The 17973-nt window shown below is 33.2% G+C and overlaps 2 protein-coding genes across 15 annotated transcripts in view; one reads left to right on the top strand and one right to left on the bottom strand.

The window, feature by feature from the left end:
- Positions 1-1317: 1317 nt before the first annotated feature.
- On the top strand, positions 1318-4042 carry LOC127733457 (uncharacterized). The gene is made up of 3 exons (XM_052242815.1): positions 1318-1551; positions 2888-3070; positions 3624-4042. The coding sequence occupies exons 1-3, from the start codon at positions 1494-1496 to the stop codon at positions 3875-3877; spliced, it is 495 nt and encodes a 164-aa protein (XP_052098775.1). The 5' UTR covers positions 1318-1493; the 3' UTR covers positions 3878-4042.
- A 2997-nt stretch (positions 4043-7039) lies between these two features.
- LOC127734061 (cilia- and flagella-associated protein 46-like) overlaps positions 7040-17973 on the bottom strand; it is an 86517-nt gene continuing 75583 nt past the window's right edge. For all 14 annotated transcript variants that reach the window (XM_052243672.1, XM_052243673.1, XM_052243678.1 and 11 more), the window contains 6 exons: positions 17655-17690; positions 13709-13811; positions 12526-12638; positions 10831-10912; positions 9739-9875; positions 7040-7935 (listed from right to left, as the gene is read on the bottom strand). In XM_052243672.1, the coding sequence (XP_052099632.1) occupies positions 7685-7935; positions 9739-9875; positions 10831-10912; positions 12526-12638; positions 13709-13811; positions 17655-17690 (722 nt within the window). In that variant the 3' untranslated portion in view covers positions 7040-7684. The remainder of the gene's footprint in view (positions 7936-9738; positions 9876-10830; positions 10913-12525; positions 12639-13708; positions 13812-17654; positions 17691-17973) is intronic.

Here is a 17973-nt window from a genome sequence, read left to right as displayed (position 1 = left end):
TGATGATTGGGTACCAGTGATGATTAGGTACCAGTCGGTTCACCACCATCCTGACATCAGTAGGCGCTCTAACACCAAAAGTTGGATATATATCTTTTTTTAAGATATAATTATGTGGGTATACTTTGAATGAAGATTAGTTACCGATTTGTCCATCTTCATCCACTATAGCATCAGGACCTTGAACAACGGTTGTGTTTTATTATAAACCCTTACCATTACCCTAACCCTAACGTACCCTAAACCTAAAAACGGCGTATATTTATTTTGTGATCTGAATGACTTAAGATGAAAGTGGATTTTTCCATTAGCTGCATTCTAAACATTGAATGTTTAAAACACCCCTTTATAACACTAAATTTGTTTCCTGTATACTGAAACTGCGGGAGTTTTTAGTCCCTTTCATGATGCATATTCCTGTAGGACTTGGGTTTGTAAGATCTTATTTTCAAATAAAGAAATTGAACCATATATATGAATATAAATAAGACCCCGAAATGAATGATGTTTGGTTTAACGTAAGATTTCAGCAACCAAACAACAACTAAAACATCAGGAGGTCATTATAGATCCATTATATGTATAGAGCTTTGAACTATTACTTGTGACTATGAGCTCTTTTATACATATGAAAAGCTTCAAATCGTCCAAGTGACAGTCTAAACAATCTCTTTATGAATGAATGATTTGAAAATCAAAAAAAAATATATCTGTTGCACAATCACGCATTATCAATCTGGTCAATTATTGAAAATTAAGCCTCAGTCACACATTCTGAATTTTTACTGCCGCCCTTGATAGGACCATTCCATGTTGAAATGTGTCAAATGTCTGATTAAGATTCTGTTATTCGTGGATGTGAATTTGAACTATATATTTCAAATTTGTAAATGCATTTATTTACTATTACAAAATGTACTCACCTATTTGGTAGATCTCTCCGGACTATTCCCGATCTGTAGGACTCTGTTACGAACGTATACGACTGTGTTTAGACAATGATATGCCATTCCAGATTATTGAAGACAGGAATCCGACTTTTTGACTTTTCGTGTCGTAGAGTTGTCTGATATCAAACAGGAGCCATAATCAACACTCCGTGAATGCCGCATTACACAGTACTACATAGAACGTGTGGTTATTTCCCATGATTATTAATTTTCATTGCTGCTTCTTTAAAATTCATTAGTCTGTGTGATTATAAATATTTGAGAATTTGTTTAAGTTTCGATATTTATTTTTTACACAGAATAAAATCTGTTATTGTTTGTAAGATTGAAAGGTAAACTTTTGTGTATTGATTTGGTATTGTTCCAAGATGAGGTGTATTGAGTTTTCAACTCTCATGATAGTTTTAAGTGTTTGCATTACCAAACATCATCAATACCGCTTATAAACATTGACAGAAAACATTCTTCTTGGCTTCGTTAGAAACACAGATCCGTATCTTCATCGCCTTGGGCATTGTTCCAAATTTGTGACTAGATTTCACAATGCTGACTATGGGACGTTTAATATCTTTACTCTATGTTTTAATTAACATTTTTACTGGTAAGTAATTTTTTATGTTGTATATGTGTTATGATTACGTCACTATCTTCTTTACTTTAAAAGTGCGTGTTGTAAATCATCGATGAGTGTGATAAGAAATGTATGTAGGAGTCATCTTGCGAATCCTTTTACTTAACACGACAAGAGTATATTCTTTAGCTCTTATTCTTCACTCTTAATTAAAAATCATCTTGAACATGAAGTACGACAGCCTTCATTTTCTAACCATTTTGTTTATTGTTTACCATGAAGTTGATGTATTAAAAGAAGTTTTCACCTTAGAATACCTTTAACTTAATCAAAAAAAAAACATTGCACGTATACCTTATCGTAATTAAGTGTCCAATATCGTTGATTTATCTTTCCCAATTCTTGTCATCATTTGTATGTATTACTACAAAAAATAAGTCACCATTAAATTACAGGCATATACTGTTTGTAGATATATCAAAGTTGTCGTTTTTATTTTGTGACGTTGGGTTGCTGTCTTTTTGAAGGTTTACATCTCCTTGATGAAAATCAAATTAAAAATTAAACCCAATTATATCTACATTGCTGGGTGAAACGTTCCCATCACTAATTGAAGTATGACAAATGAAATGACGTTTTTTACGTCTTAGATAGATATTTTATGATATCTTTTGGTGTTACACTGCTACTTATAAAGCTCATGAATTATATCTTAGTGACATTCAGAAATGAATAACATTCGGAGGCCATTCATAATTGGGTTACTTTCGCGTGACTTTTAACCAAATCCAAATCAAAACCAAAGTAATGCAAAAGGGGGATACAGCAACCTTGGTTGAAAGTTGTACCAATAATGAAAAGTTAATTAAACATGGAAACTGTTTAAGAATTGAAATCATAGACAATTAAATTTTGTTATTTTCTTAATTACTTGGTCGAGGTTAGTATTTACTCTACAAATCCTTGACTTGGTTAACCAACGCGCAAAATAGTGTAAGTCACTGTTCATAATATACCCTAACGGAAATATTTGCTGAGTTTCATGTTAGTTGAAACCTTGAGGTATAGGTTAAGGATTCGTGGAAATTTAAAATATTTACGTTAAAAGAAATCATGCTATCTTCATAGTACATGTTCTCCCCATTACGTGACCAAATCTTACTATTGTGTCAAGTTATGATCATTTGGAGTCAGTTTTTACATGTTATATCGTTGCTTATAAGTGCTGTCTTTAATTCAGTAAATTATGCGTTAATTAGTTATAATTATCGATATTCATTCTCTATCATTCTTTTGTATATTTATCTAAACATTAACGCAATTCTGAGTTTTTCAAATGTTCTTGCACTGATGTTCTCATTTACAGTGAACGCGCTCAGTTGTTTCAAATGTTCCTCGCGGAACCATGACAACCCTGGATGTGATGATACATTCATGAATCCCGATGGAGCAAACAGTGCTTATTTAGAATCTGACTGTTGGGCACCTCGGACTGGAAGAACTGGTCTTTTCCCTGCTACACAATGTATTAAAGTTGTTGTCGATGATGGTAATGTATATAGTTTATGTAGTGATTACTTTAATAAAGTAAAACAGATGTTTTAATAGCAAGAGAAAAGCTATAGAATTAACAATCGTGACATAAAGTAAAAAATCAGGAGTGCAAAATGAAAATACAACGAGGCAACACTAAGCAAAAAGAAAGAGACGAACAAATGAGAGAAGTAAAAAACTAAAATGGGTGATAATCCAAGACATATGAAGAACAAACTACTTTAAAAATATTGCCGAAGTCCTGCTGTACAACGATATATTTGTGAGGAACAAACATCATGAAATCTCGATAAGACAGCAATTAAATAAGATTAAAGAAACATAGCGTTTTGTCATGTATTGGGTTTCGACTGGTTACATGTAACCTTCGGTCGTAATTCCTGTATGTTCAATTGCTTTTAATATTACATTTTTACTCAGTATTTTGTGTTAAGTGTTCTCATCAAACCAAAGCATGAAGCCTTTTGACAACATTCATTTGTAATTGTTGCATTTAGAATAGTCTTTTCGAATGTTACATACGGATGTAAATGTTTCCTGGTTTTTAGAGGATAATGGTAACCATGTTATAGTCCGTGACTGTGTTGTGGATAATGGTGATATGAAATCAGAGACAGAAATTGGTCGCCTTAGTCACTGTAGTGCCATGGGGACAAGACTAGAATTTAATGATGTCAGAAGTAGTGGATGTATTGAGGTCTGTGATACAGATGCATGTAACACTGGTAAAATACCAGAAATTCTTTACTCAGTTCTGATAACTCTTCTTGTGATAACACAACTGACAATCAATTATTTGTAATCACAAAATGCAACAATACGTATGCCTCAGAAGGTCATAAAAGAATTAGCACAATGTTTAGATGTTTATGACAATTTGACTCCGTCGCTAATACATATAATAATTTTATATTTTATGTGGACTCGCTAGTGATAATGTAATTGTAAAATGCACAAGAATGTGTAGCATAGAAAAATTATATGTAGGGTTTACATTTAGAATAACTAAAGTGCTAAAGACTAATAGATTAGTAAAAAAATACCTTCAATAAGTAAAGAAAATAGTGAGATTCTGGTTTGGGACAAGCACTGTAAAATAGCCTCACATTCGATCAATAGGTATAAATGAAAGGAGGTGTGGGGTATACATCAATTAGACATCAATCAACCCCAAATACAGACATAAACCATGACATCTAGTTGTAAGCATACGGTCTTCTACAACAATAGACAGGTACTTATAGAGTAACTATATCAAACTCTAATTTGACAAATGTTTAAAAAGTTGTAACTTTAACAGAGACTATCAAGGATCTGCCATCAACACATAAATCTCCCAAACGACAAAATATATCCATTGAGAAACATGTGGCGGGGTTTAACTAGTTTCTCGAGATCTCGGTCTACCACACTTGAAATCGTTTAGTAGAATGACAGAACATATAATAAAAATTAATATAGGAAAAGCATTGAACTAAATGATAATGGTATTATGGATGAAAAAAAACCAAACAAGTACAAGCAAAACAATACAGTAGCTTTGAAGTAATACCGTCAGTTTTTAATCGTGTTGTTGCCATTTTGTATGTTTGAAAAAAAATGTTAGTTATTGTATTAAATAAAAAAGGCTTGTTTTCTATCTGAATATGCTATTACAAACTACTCCACCATTTTCTAAACGTTGATGATATAGCAATCTTAATTCCTCAAAATAGACACCAGGAGTATTGCTATTCCATAACACTAGCATTGAAGTTAGGACAGGTTTTAAGCCCTCTAATGGCCAAGTATTACAAACTAATTAATAAAGATTGAAGATTGAAACAAGTCTGGTACTCTTAAAAGCTTACAGCTGTAATTTCCAGTCTTCTCTTTCCATACAATTACATGGGATAGCTAGGCTCTACCCATATAAACAAGAGTGCAAACACTGAAGTGTCTCGCCTACTTTACTGACCATTGATTTTATGTTGATACTCAATGATAGTCCTAAATATAAAGTTTTACTACAAGTACCAAATTAACATTTATGATCCAAGAAAATGAGGTCAAGGTCAGATAAACCAAGCCGGAAATACATGTACACCTTTAAAACGATCATTATATACACCCAATTGCTTATAGTATAAAAGAAACAGACCAAACCATGGAAATTTTATATTGACCAATGAACCATGAAAATGAGGTCAAGGTCAGATGAATGTACACCTTAAAATCATTCCATGTACCAAATATAGTTGACCTATTGCTTATAGTATCTAAGAAACAAAGTTAACCAGGAAAACTGAACATTGACCAATGAACCACGAAAATGAGTTGAAGGTCAGATGATACCTGCCAGACAGACACATACACCTTACAATCATAACATTTCATCCACCAAATATAGTTGACCTATTGCTTAAAGTTTAAGAAAAACAGACCAAAACTCAAAAACTTAACATAAAGCAATGAACCATGAAAATTAGGTCAAGGTCAAATAAAACCTGCCAGACTGACATGTACATCGTAAAATATTTCCATACACCAAATATAGTTGACCTATTGCAAACAGTATTAGAAAAACAGACCGGCAAAACACAAAAACTTAACTTAAAGCAATGAACCATGAAAATGAGGTCAAGATCAGATGACACCTGCCAGTTGGACATGTACACCTTACAATCATTACATACACCAAATATAGTAGACCTATTGCAATAAAGTATCTGAGATATGGACTTGACCACAAAAAACTTAACCTTGTTCACTGATCCATGAAATGAGGTCGAGGTCAAGTGAAAACTGTCTGAAAGGCATGAGGACCTTGCAAGGTAAGCACATACCAAATATAGTTATCCTATTACTCATAATAAGAGAGAAATTAACATTACGAAAAATCTAAACTTTTTTTTCGAGAAGTCACTGAACCATGAAAATGAGGTCAAAGACAATGGACATATGACAGAGGGAAACTTCATAACATAAGGCATCTATATACAAAGTATGAAGCATCCAGGTCTTCTACCTTCTGAAATATTAAGCTTTTAAGAAGTTTGTTAACGCCGCCAGATCAGTAACTTTGAGCATTCTTAAATTGGTACGCTTTTTTCTGTTTGTGCTCAGTACCAAAGTGATGAGTCATTTGATGTTATGTTGTGTCGTTACACCACTGCATTCTTTATGTGACTGTCCCAAGTCAAACCTGTAATCATGTGGTTGTTGTCGGTTGCTTTTCTGTTTTATATAGGTATTTCGTTCATTGTAGTATAAATCAGACAGTTCGGTTTTCCCTTTTGAAATGTTTCACATTTTGTCATACCCGAGCGTTTTATATCTTATTATATGGAAAGAGTGTTGCTCTTTGTTGAAAGTGATATAGTGACATTGTTCAGTTAAATCTAGTTTGGTTGGACTTGGGACAATAACATTACACAGGAGGAGTTAAACTAGTTTTGTCTGATTTTGTAACAAATACATTTCACTTGGGAGTTGAAACTTTTTATGTCGGACTTGGAACAGATAAATTACAGTGGGGGAGTTGAAGCTACTTTTGTCTGACTTGGGACATAATCCTAGATGAGTTAAAACCAGTTTGTCTGACTTAGGACAGGTCAATCACCCTGAATGAGTTAAAGCAAGTTTAAGTCTGACTTCTGAAAAGTACATTACACCGGTGGAATTAAAACTAAGGTCAATTACATTTGAAATGTCTGATTTTGAGAGACAAGTATATTACATTGGATGATTTAAAACTAGTTTTGTTTGACTTGGGACAGGTACATTACACTGGATGAGTTAAATCTAGTTTTGTTTGACTTGGGACAGGTACATTACACTGGATGAGTTAAATCTAGTTTTGTTTGACTTGGGACAGGTACATTACACTGGATGAGTTAAAACTAATTTGTCCGATTTCAGACATGTACTGAAATCTTAAATATTATAAGAATACTGTCTGTACACACAGAGGAATAATAACAAAGATAAATTATGTTTATTTGCAAAAAATAAACAAAAAATAGAAATCACCAATATAACTTTTAACATGTATAAATTAAATAAAATGCAAAATATCACAGATTTTCTTTCACAAGTCAATTAAATATGTGTATGTGTTTCTTATAATGTATCTTTATTTTCAGGAAAGTTAAAATATTATCTTAAATAATAAGGCAATTCAGAAAGTTCTGAAAAGAGAGCAATTCAGTAGAGTAACTTGTTTTTACAAATGTTCTTTGTTAAACTTTTCACATTAAACAAGTGTTTACCGGTATTATAACATATAAATTTGGTTCTGAACAATATATTTTCATATGAAAATTAACCTGGAAAAATTTATTTTTATCTTAGAATCATTCTAGGTTTGAAAGTTTTTATTTAAATTTGAAATAACTTTTGCTTATTAAAATTATTTTGTTCAATGCTCTGGAATATGCTTTAACAGTATTCTATCTGCAAAATCTCTAAATATTAATTGTTTTTAAAAGTGGAATGTTCTTATTATAGATAGAATCCAAAATAATATAAAGGGTATACAAAAACATGTTACACAGTTCTTAGAAACTATACTCAAGATAATTTTTGAATTAACTTAAATGTTTTTTTTTTTAATTTGTGAGTATCCAAACTACTGTTGAACTACAACAATATTAGGAAGTCCATAAACCACCATATTATATTGAGAACGGTCCAATTCTGGGGAATCGAGGGCTTCTTTAGCTTCTCTGTAGGAGAATTCTGATGGTTCATCTTCTGCTTCACCTTTGGTTTGTGACTGGACCCCCTTAGCATCAGTTGCCTCTTCCTTTTTGGGTCTAAGGTTAGGTGCCAGAAGATATCTGACAGTCTCTCCAGGGGTTTTTCCACCTTCCAATAGATCTGTCAAGAAATTCATAGGATATATATCATGGTGTAAATTAAATAAAATAATGAAGCCTTTGATAACAAAAGCTAATCCCCTTGTATGCTTTTAAAATGTTTTTAAAATTTAAATAAGTAACAAAGTAACACATAATATCTGAACCATGACATTAACTGACAAAAGATCATTACTGTATCAATTAAGAGTTGCTTAGCTCTGGACCTTAACACACAACACAACTTAAGCTGATCATGAGTAAAATAATGACAAAACTCATCTAATTTTAGTGTGGACATAATTGGTGGTCCAAATTCAAGCAACTTTAAATCATAGAGAATAATCTTTTGTCGGTTAATGCATAATACATAGACATGGGGATTAGCTGTCTTCTACAATGTCACAATTTTTAGATGTTTTAATGCACACAAATCTCACAAATGCTACCTTGACAAAGAACCAAGTGAGATAATGGCATAATTTGTACTTTTGATTAACATTTTTCATGGAGTTCATTAAAGTTAGAATCATTCATTTCAAGATCTAAATGCAGAATAAATACAGAATATGGTTTATAAGAGACATAAAAGTTTCATTCATCTTTTAGATTTTTAGATAAACTATATGTCCTATGCTTGTTCTAGCTGCTACTTAGGTAAAAAATCAATTCTGATGACAATTTTTTTTCCCTCTGACTGTTCTGATAAAATGTGAAGAGGCATCATGCCTGATCTACAGTGGTGTCATTGAAAAAAAAAAGAAAAAGAAAAAAATCATATTGCAAACTGTAGCTCAAAAAGACATTACTGTGACTTGACTAAGTATTGCTCTCCACCTATTGCAATTTATTCAAAATTTTGACCAAATTGCAATTTGTTTATCAAACCAAACTGTTCAACTGGTCAGAAATTTAACAAACTGCTGTAGAAAAACAGTCAAGTGGCGAATGTGCAAGGTAATAAAATAAAGCATACTTACAATCTTATAAGACTTTAATTCCACTGCAATGATATTATGAAAAATCAGTCTATCAAATTTTATACAAATTTTATTGTAATTGTCATGCATAAGGTGATAGGTAGTAATTTTGAATTACATAATAAATGTCCAAACTAAGCTTTTCTTTTGAAAAAGTCTTCTATATTCATAAGAATCAGACATCATTTGAATTTAAATATCTTATATTCAGTAAAATATATGTGAAATTACGATACGTTGTTAGTAAGTTTCCATGGGAGATAATCTTAAATCATTATTCTTATGAATATTGAAGACTGTTCGAAAGAAAAATTGATTATCTCCCATGGAAACTTACTAACTACATATTGTAATTTCACATATATTTTACTGAATTTAAAATGTTTAAATTCAAATGATGTCTGATACTTATGAATATAGAAAACTTTTCAAAAGAAAAATTGTATGCAAGCTTAGTTTGGATATTTTTATAGCAATTCAAAATTACTACCTATCACCTTTTGCATGAATATTACAATAAAATTAGTATACAAATTGTTGGACTGACTTTTTCCAAAATATCATTGCAGTGGAATTCAAGTCTAACAGGATTGTAAGTATGCATTATTTTATCACCTTGCACTTTCACCAATTGACTGTTTTCTACAGCAGTTTGTTAAAATTTCTGACCAGTTGAACAGTTTGGTTTGATAAAAGAAATTGCAATTTTGTCAGAATTTAGAATAAACTGCAATAGGCGGAGAGCAACACATACAGTCAAGTCACAGTAAATATTTCAATGTAAAAAAAACTAGAGTAAGATTTATTAACCTAAAAGAATCAATGCTATCTTTCACTACTCTTACCTTTCATTGTTAGTTTGAGTTTATTAGCATTTTCTGCTAGTGTACAATGCCATTGGTTGGTCATCAGACATTTGATCCCTGTCAGACTGGTTAACATAGCCATTTCTACTGGTTTCTCAAGATTCAGGATACTAGAACTACAATAACAAATCACATTGGTCAGAAAACATTATATATCAGGGTGAATAAGTGACCATTTATAAACATTTCAAATTTTTGTCAACTTCTGCTGAATGGCTCACAACTTACTACCTTTATGCAATAAAAAGTTTGCCCTTGTCAAAGTCACAGTAATCTTTAGTCAACACTTTTTATCAGATGCCTAAGACTTTTATCTATTAAAATTGAAATTAGATCAACCATTTTATCAGTTTGCAAGTAACATCAATTTCTTATATGATAATTTCTCATATACAAATGAAGTTTGACAGTACAGTTCATAGGTACCTTACATTCCATATTCTTAGCTGTGTCCAATAGTAAGAAACATCATGATGATACAATCATTAAAAGATTATAATTTTTAAATCTTTTTTGATTCCTTGATTTTTCATATTAAATGTAGGAGTGAAAATTGATACTGTATGAAAAGTATATGAAATATAAAAGGAAGCTGAAATATTTTCATAAAAGTTTATTTGAAACGAACAATTTACAAACTTTTGACTACATAGCCTGCTTAAAAGCTATAATGTGTGAGGTCAATATCAGTTATAATATTCTTTCAAAGAAAACATTTCCGAAAATAAATTTTCATGTTTTATTTGTTTGTTTTTTTCCTTCAAATTTAGAAGAAATATATAAATAGAAATATATTATAAATAAGAGTCTGTATATAGTACTATGTGTTTACTAAGGAAGAATATTTAGCGACCTTGTGATATTTTATGTTTTACAAGCTGTTACTTGTTTTTGTGTTGAGTTGCTGTCTCAACATTGAATTTCCAATTTAATCTCAACTTCGGTTTGGTATTTGTCTGAACATACCGGTATTACGTTTACCTCCTTGGTTCTTACCTTTTTAAATAAGAAGAATTAAATGATATTTCTTAAAATAATGACAGCTTGATCAGAAAAAAAAAATAATCTCACCTTTTAAGAACATCCAGTTTAGATTGTCTGGTAAAACTTTTGCTTGTCTGTGCCATGTCCAACAGATATACAATACTACACTCTATGAACAAAAAGTTTGCTTGTTTAAATTTATGAGACTGATTGATGGCTGCTTTAAGTCCAGTGACAAATATTACATGCTTATAGTACAGGATAACAAATGAAAATGAATATACCTTGCTTTATACTAGACCTGTGGTCATAGTTTTACCCTGCAGGTTAATAGAAAGAAATGTCCCGGTACATTAACCCATTATTCTTTCTTAAAGCCAACCAGTCCTTGCTCTTACACTTACTACATCAAGCTTAGTAGAGAAGCAGCAAATCTCCTTTTTCAAATCTGGTTTTATGTAACAAGGCCTCCTGCACATAATGCAGCTAACATGGGACTACTCAGGCAGTTTTCATTAAATATCATAACTCAGAAGAGATGGTGTGATAACAGGAATTATTTGGCCACCAAAACAATAAAATATTCTTGAATTCATAAATCCTTAAGTTATGTTAAACTCATATATCCAAAAAGAGTGATAAATAAAATTTAGCCAATTTAGTAAAAGTTAAAGACAGGTTTATCATGTTTGGAAGTGTTATTTTCAAAAATACCAGTCATAAGAAGGAATTTCCATTGGCTGAGGACATTTTACCTTCTTTAGACTGGTATTTTTCATAAATCAAATGTCAGAACATGATATAAAATTGAGAATGGAAATGGGGAATATGTCAAAGAGACAACAACCAGACCAAAGAGCAGACAACAGCCAAAGGCCACCAATGGGTCCAACGCAGCGAGAAAATCAAGCACCTGGAGGTGGTCCTCAGCTGGCCCTTAAATAAAATTGTATACTAGTTTAGTGAAAATGGACGTCACAATAAACTCCAAAACATATAAATGAACTAAAATTAAAAAAACATACAAGACTAACAAAGGCTATCTGTTTAAATATCAATAAGGATGGTTAAGTTAAACATTTAATCTAATTCAATTACATTATTCTTTTTCTATCAAGACATTAGCAACAAGAATGTGTCCATAGTACATGGATGCCCCACTCGCACTATCATTTTCTATGTTCAGTGGACCGTGAAATTGGGGTCAAAACTCTAATTTGGAATTAAAATTAGAAAGATCATATCATAGGGAAAATGTGTACTAAGTTTCAAGTTGATTGGACTTCAACTTCATCAAAAACTACTTTGACCAAAAACTTTAACCTGAAGTGGGACAGACCGACAAACAGACGAATAAAGGGACGAACGAACGGACGCACAGACCGAAAAACATAATGCCCCTCTACTATCGTAAGTGGTGGATAAAAACAGCTGCATTTAACAAATGCTTAAACACTTCGAAAATACCAAAGCAGAGTGTGTAAAAAAGAGACATCCTTGTGGATATTTCCTGGTGCCAGCGAGATATTGAAGAAATTCGTCATTTAAGAAAATACATGAAAAATACACTGGCTATCAACCAATTGAAATGCTTATACAAGACTGGACAAATTAAAAAACAAAATACATGAAAAATGCGCTGGCTATCAACCAATTGAAATGCTTATACAAGACTGGACAAATTAAAAAACAAATTCATGTTACTTCCCCAGACATTTTGAAATTGTTTCCTCCTGTACATCAACACACCTTTTTTCTGATTACAATTGTATGTATATTTACCTGGAATATTTAGAGCTGTGAGTTTTTCTGGTGGTATATATTTTATAAACTTCTCCATACCATAGAAAACAAATGATGAATTTTCTGCAAGATAGATCTCCCATTCACCAACACTGAAAGTATAAAAGTTTATATAGAAGGTAAAAACATTAATTTGTTTTACAGTAGCCATTATAGCATAACTAAGGCATGGTCATTCAAAAGCATACCTCACCCCTCTGAAAACAAACCTAGGATAAAGGAAATCTCTGATATCTAACCTATCCTTAATATAGTAAACCTAGGGGTATGGTCATCCTCATAGCCTATCTTAACCTTCAGATGACAAACTTTAAGGCATGGTCATTTCCAATAAATTAAAAACATGAAATAAAATATCCACTAAAATGCAAGTTTAACTCAATCTAAGACAATTGGTAACCATGAAAAATAAATGGGGAATGTGTCCATGGGACACAGATGATGCCCCGCTTGCATACAACGTTAAAAAGGGACATAACTCAAGAACTGTAAAAGTGACGCTACCCAAATTTGTACTTGATCTGAGTTTTGTGGTTTTAATCATTGTGTATAAGTTTCATAACATTTGGTTGAGGTAAACTAAAGAACGGAAACCAATTTTGGGACCCACTTACAGACGGACAAGGGTAAAACTTAATGCCCCCTCCGCTACAGCAGGGGCATAAAAATGAATCCACAGTACCTACAAACAATTTCAAATGATATAAATATGAGCATGGTCATCTTCCAAGCCTTCTACACCATCAAGATAGCATATCTAGGAGCATGTTCATCTCCCCTACCTACCCCAGCCTTCAGATAACATAGCTAGGAGCATGGTCAGATAACATACTTTTAAACATGGTCATCTCACATACCTACCCTACCTGTCAGATAACTTACTTAGGGACATGATCATGTTCCCTACCTATGCTACAATTCATATAACATATCTATGGGTGGTAATCTATACCTAATATACCCTTCAGAAAACATACATAAGAGAATGGTTATCTATCCTGCATATTCCATCCTTCAGAGAGAATACATAGCAGCATGGAATCTCACTGATTACTCTTCAGATAACATACCTAGGGGCATGACCATTTTGAAAACACCAGCCCTTCAAGCTGTTAAATGGTAATGGTACCCCTTAACCTACCCCAACTTTTAGATAATCTACCTTGGGGCATGATCATCTCCCATAACACCAAGCCATCTAGCTGTAAATTGTTGATCATATTCTTCTAGAACTGTTTGGAATACTTCAACTGGTTTATTTTCCTCTGTTGAAAATAAAATTAGAATGAATAAAAATTTTCAGTTTTAACAAATGTGCTGACTGAATATCAGTCACAACAGAAATTCACTGATTGTGTGTATCTGTAAAGAAATATCTTTTGAAATCAAAGTTTAGCAAGAGTTAAATTTAGCATCATATGCCTGTACCTAAACTATAATTCTACTATTTATCATCAAAAAATATGTCGATAGTGATTAGATTTTGATATATTTTATGGGTGAGGACCAGATACTGTCACTTCTGAATCTATCCACTAAATGGATATTTTTTTTTCCACTTAATACATTATTAAAGACATGTTTTGTTATTGTGTAGTAAGAAGAGAAGAATTTATTTCAATGTATCAAATACATTATTATCCTGTTTTCAAATTCAGATGCTGTTATCTTTCTCTAAATCGGAATTTGACAAGAATTTGTCTCACTTGAAATCAACAAAATATAAGGTTCTGTAGAAGCATGCATTCTAATTGTAAACATTTGTATATGTATTGAATTCATTTGTAAGTAATTGTATTCTAAAGCAGGCTTAGTTATTGCTTAGTCTGAAAAACATGTAATTCTTCAAAATTAAGGGCAGCATCAAGTAATGACAAAATGGCCCCACAAATGTTTCTTCCCACAATGCACTAAAAACAGAAAACTAGGCATTGCTTTGTATTAACCAGATGAAAGAAAATGATCTTTTTTCAACTAAAGTTCAACATATGTTGGAAATCTACATCAGTGTGTAGTATTTACAAAGCATACCTATTACTGAATAAAGTGACATTAACTGGTCCTTAAGCAGTATATAAAAAAGTTTATTCTTTAACAAATGAACAGACAGTTTCTCAGATAGTGATTATTTGCCAACATAAATACTAAAATAGGCTAATTTGGAGTTGAGGGTTACAGACATACAAAAAAAATGAGAAATAAAAAATCATAACAGTATTTTGTGATGAACGCTTTGACACATTTTCTAGTAGTCTTCAGATATAAAGATCATGTAGCACTGAAATATGATTAAATAAATGAAGAATGTGACCATGGGACACAGATGATGCCCCCACTTACATATAATGTTATAATGGGGCATAACTCTAGAACAGTAAAAGTGACGCCACCAAAATTCGTACTTGATCTGCGTCTCTTCACAAAAAATCTGAAGAGTAAAAATACTCGTAAGTCATACACATTTCAGTATAACTTACTATAAATTTTAATCGTAAGATTTTTTGTGAAAAGAGTCGCTGTATTTTGTGGTAATACGCATTGTGTATAAGTTTCATATTTGGTTGAGGCAGACTAAAAACAAGAAATGATTGTAACAGGATGCTGTTACGAAGTCTCCCAAACGAAGCTCCCATAATTCGTAATTCCCAGGGTCGCCTGACATTGGGCAACGTCCAGTGAAAATTGGTTTGGTCCAGTGAAGTTATATGCATTAGTGATGCCTGGGGACTAACCCTGTATATCATTCAAATCATCTTGGCATGACAAACCAGAATATATATGGTTTAGGGGTGGGGATCTCGACCATTTACAAGATTCTAGTACATTGGGGGTGGGGGAACCCCTGGGGACTGACCCTATACGTCATTGAAATGTTCGTTACAAGACGAACAGGAATATATATGGTTTAGGGGTAGGGATCTCAACCATTTACTAGATATTAGAACATTGGGGGTCGGGGGAACCCCTGGGGACTGACCGTATAGGTCATTCAAATGTTCGAGACATGACAAATAGGAATATATATGGTTTAGGGGTGGGGATCTCAACCATTTACAAGATATTAGAACTTTCTCAAATTGCAGGGGGTCGGGATGACCCCTGGGGACTAACCCTGTATATCATTCAAACCATCTTAGCATGACAAACCAGAATATATATGGTTTAGGGGTGGGGATCTTGACCACTTACAAGGTATTAAAACTTTCTTAAATGGCAGGGGGTGGGGGTGACCCCTGGGGACTAACCCTGTATTTCATTTGATGTGCTTTATTATGACAAACCAGAATATATATGGCTTAGGGGTGGGGATCTCGACCATTTACAAGATATTAGAACTTTCTCAAATGGCAGGGGGTCGAGATGACCACTGGGGACTAACCCTGTATATCATTCAAACCATCTTAGCATGACAAACCAGAATATATATGGTTTAGGGGTGGGGATCTTGACCACTCAGAAGTGGTTATTAGAAGATATTAGAACTTTCTTAAATGGCATGGGGTGGGGGGTGACCCCTAGGGACTAACCCTGTATTACATTTGATGGGCTTTATCATGACAAACCAGAATATATATGGTTTAGGGGTGGGGATCTCGACCATTTACAAGATATTAGAACTTTTTCAAAAGGCAGGGGGTCAGGATGACCCCTTGGGACTAACCCTGTATATCATTCAAACCATCTTAGCATGACAAACCAGAACATATATGGTTTAGGGGTGGGGATCTTGACCACTTACAAGGTATTAGAACTTTCTTAAATGGCAGGGGGTGGGAGTGACCCCTGGGGACTAACCCTGTATTTCATTTGATGTGCTTTATCATGACAAACCAGAATATATATGGTTTAGGGGTGGGGATCTCGACCATTTACAAGATATTAGAACTTTCTCAAATGGCAGGGGGTCGGGATGACCCCTGGGGACTAACCCTGTATATCATTCAAACCATCTTAGCATGACAAACCAGAATATATATGGTTTAGGGGTGGGGATCTCGACCACTTACAAGATATTAGAACTTTCTCAAATGGCAGGGGGTCAGGATGACCCCTGGGGACTAACCCTGTATATCATTCAAACCATCTTAGCATGACAAACCAGAATATATATGGTTTAGGGGTGGGGATCTTGACCACTTACAAGATATTAGAACTTTCTTAAATGGCAGGGGGTGGGGGTGACCCCTGGGGACTAACCCTGTATTTCATTTGATGTGCTTTATCATGACAAACCAGAATATATATGGTTTAGGGGTGGGGATCTCGACCATTTACAAGATATTAGAACTTTCTCAAATGGCAGGCAGTTGGGATGACCCCTGGGGACTAACCCTGTATATCATTTAAACCATCTTAGCATGACAAAACAAAATATATATGGTTTAGGGGTGGGGATCTTGACCACTTACAAGGTATTAGAACTTTCTTAAATGGCAGGGGGTGGGGTGACCCCTGGGGACTAACCCTGTATTTCATTTAATGGGCTTTATCATTTAGAACATTTTCAATTAAAAAGATTGTGTTTATCACAAACGGTTTTCAATTTATAATCATTTGAAAATTTAAAAAAATAAAATCCCATAGGGTTCTATAGTAAAACCCTCTTTTCTTTTTGACCCTCAAAATACCCCTTTATAACCCCCATTGCACAAACAAAACCCTGATTGCACCACTAGACATGTTAGTCTAACATATTGTGAAACCCTAAGTTAATCTGACAAGGGGTTTTGGAGAACGGGTGCGGACAAGTTCAATTTTAAAAGCGGCGGAAGAAGAAGAAGAAGAAGAATAAAAATAATAATAACTGAGCAAAAACAATAAGTCTTCCCAAACTTCGTTTGGGAGACTTAGAGAACAGAAACCAATTTTTGGGCATACGTTCGTTACGGAGAGACCGACGGATGGACAGACAAGGTAAACACTTAATGCCCCCTCTTGTAACGGCAGGGGCATAAAAAACAGTTTGTAGAATATATTCAAAGCATCAACAAGTAAGTTTTAAAGAATTGTTTTACACAATTTATTTGATACTTTTCTACTGAACTTATCATATAAAATTATAACTTTCAAAATTTAAAATGAAGATACCCTTACTGTAATAAACATACCTGTTTCAGCACTATCTAAATGTGTATCCACAAAATCTTATAATCAGTTAAGGTTATTCAAACTACCTAAATAATCAAGATTTTCATGCACTTTCCCATATGGAAAGGAAAACCTAAATCCAATTTGCCCACTGCCTCTGTGTTCTATCCTCTTTTGAAGGCAAAAAACATTCCAAATTTTTCATATTCATAATAGTTATATTTTTAACAGACTGACTTGTTTTTTTTAACCGACTTTTCATCATTTTAAAACCATATGAAAGTCATTCTACACAACTGAATCATTCTAAATATTCCCAAAAAAACTGTTGATAAATAA

The sequence above is a fragment of the Mytilus californianus genome, unplaced genomic scaffold (genome assembly GCF_021869535.1).
Source record: "Mytilus californianus isolate M0D057914Y unplaced genomic scaffold, xbMytCali1.0.p SCAF_3, whole genome shotgun sequence".
In the NCBI taxonomy this organism is placed as follows: domain Eukaryota; kingdom Metazoa; phylum Mollusca; class Bivalvia; order Mytilida; family Mytilidae; genus Mytilus; species Mytilus californianus.
The sequence above is the reverse complement of the archived record's forward strand: the minus strand, read 5'-3'. Positions and strand labels throughout refer to the sequence as shown.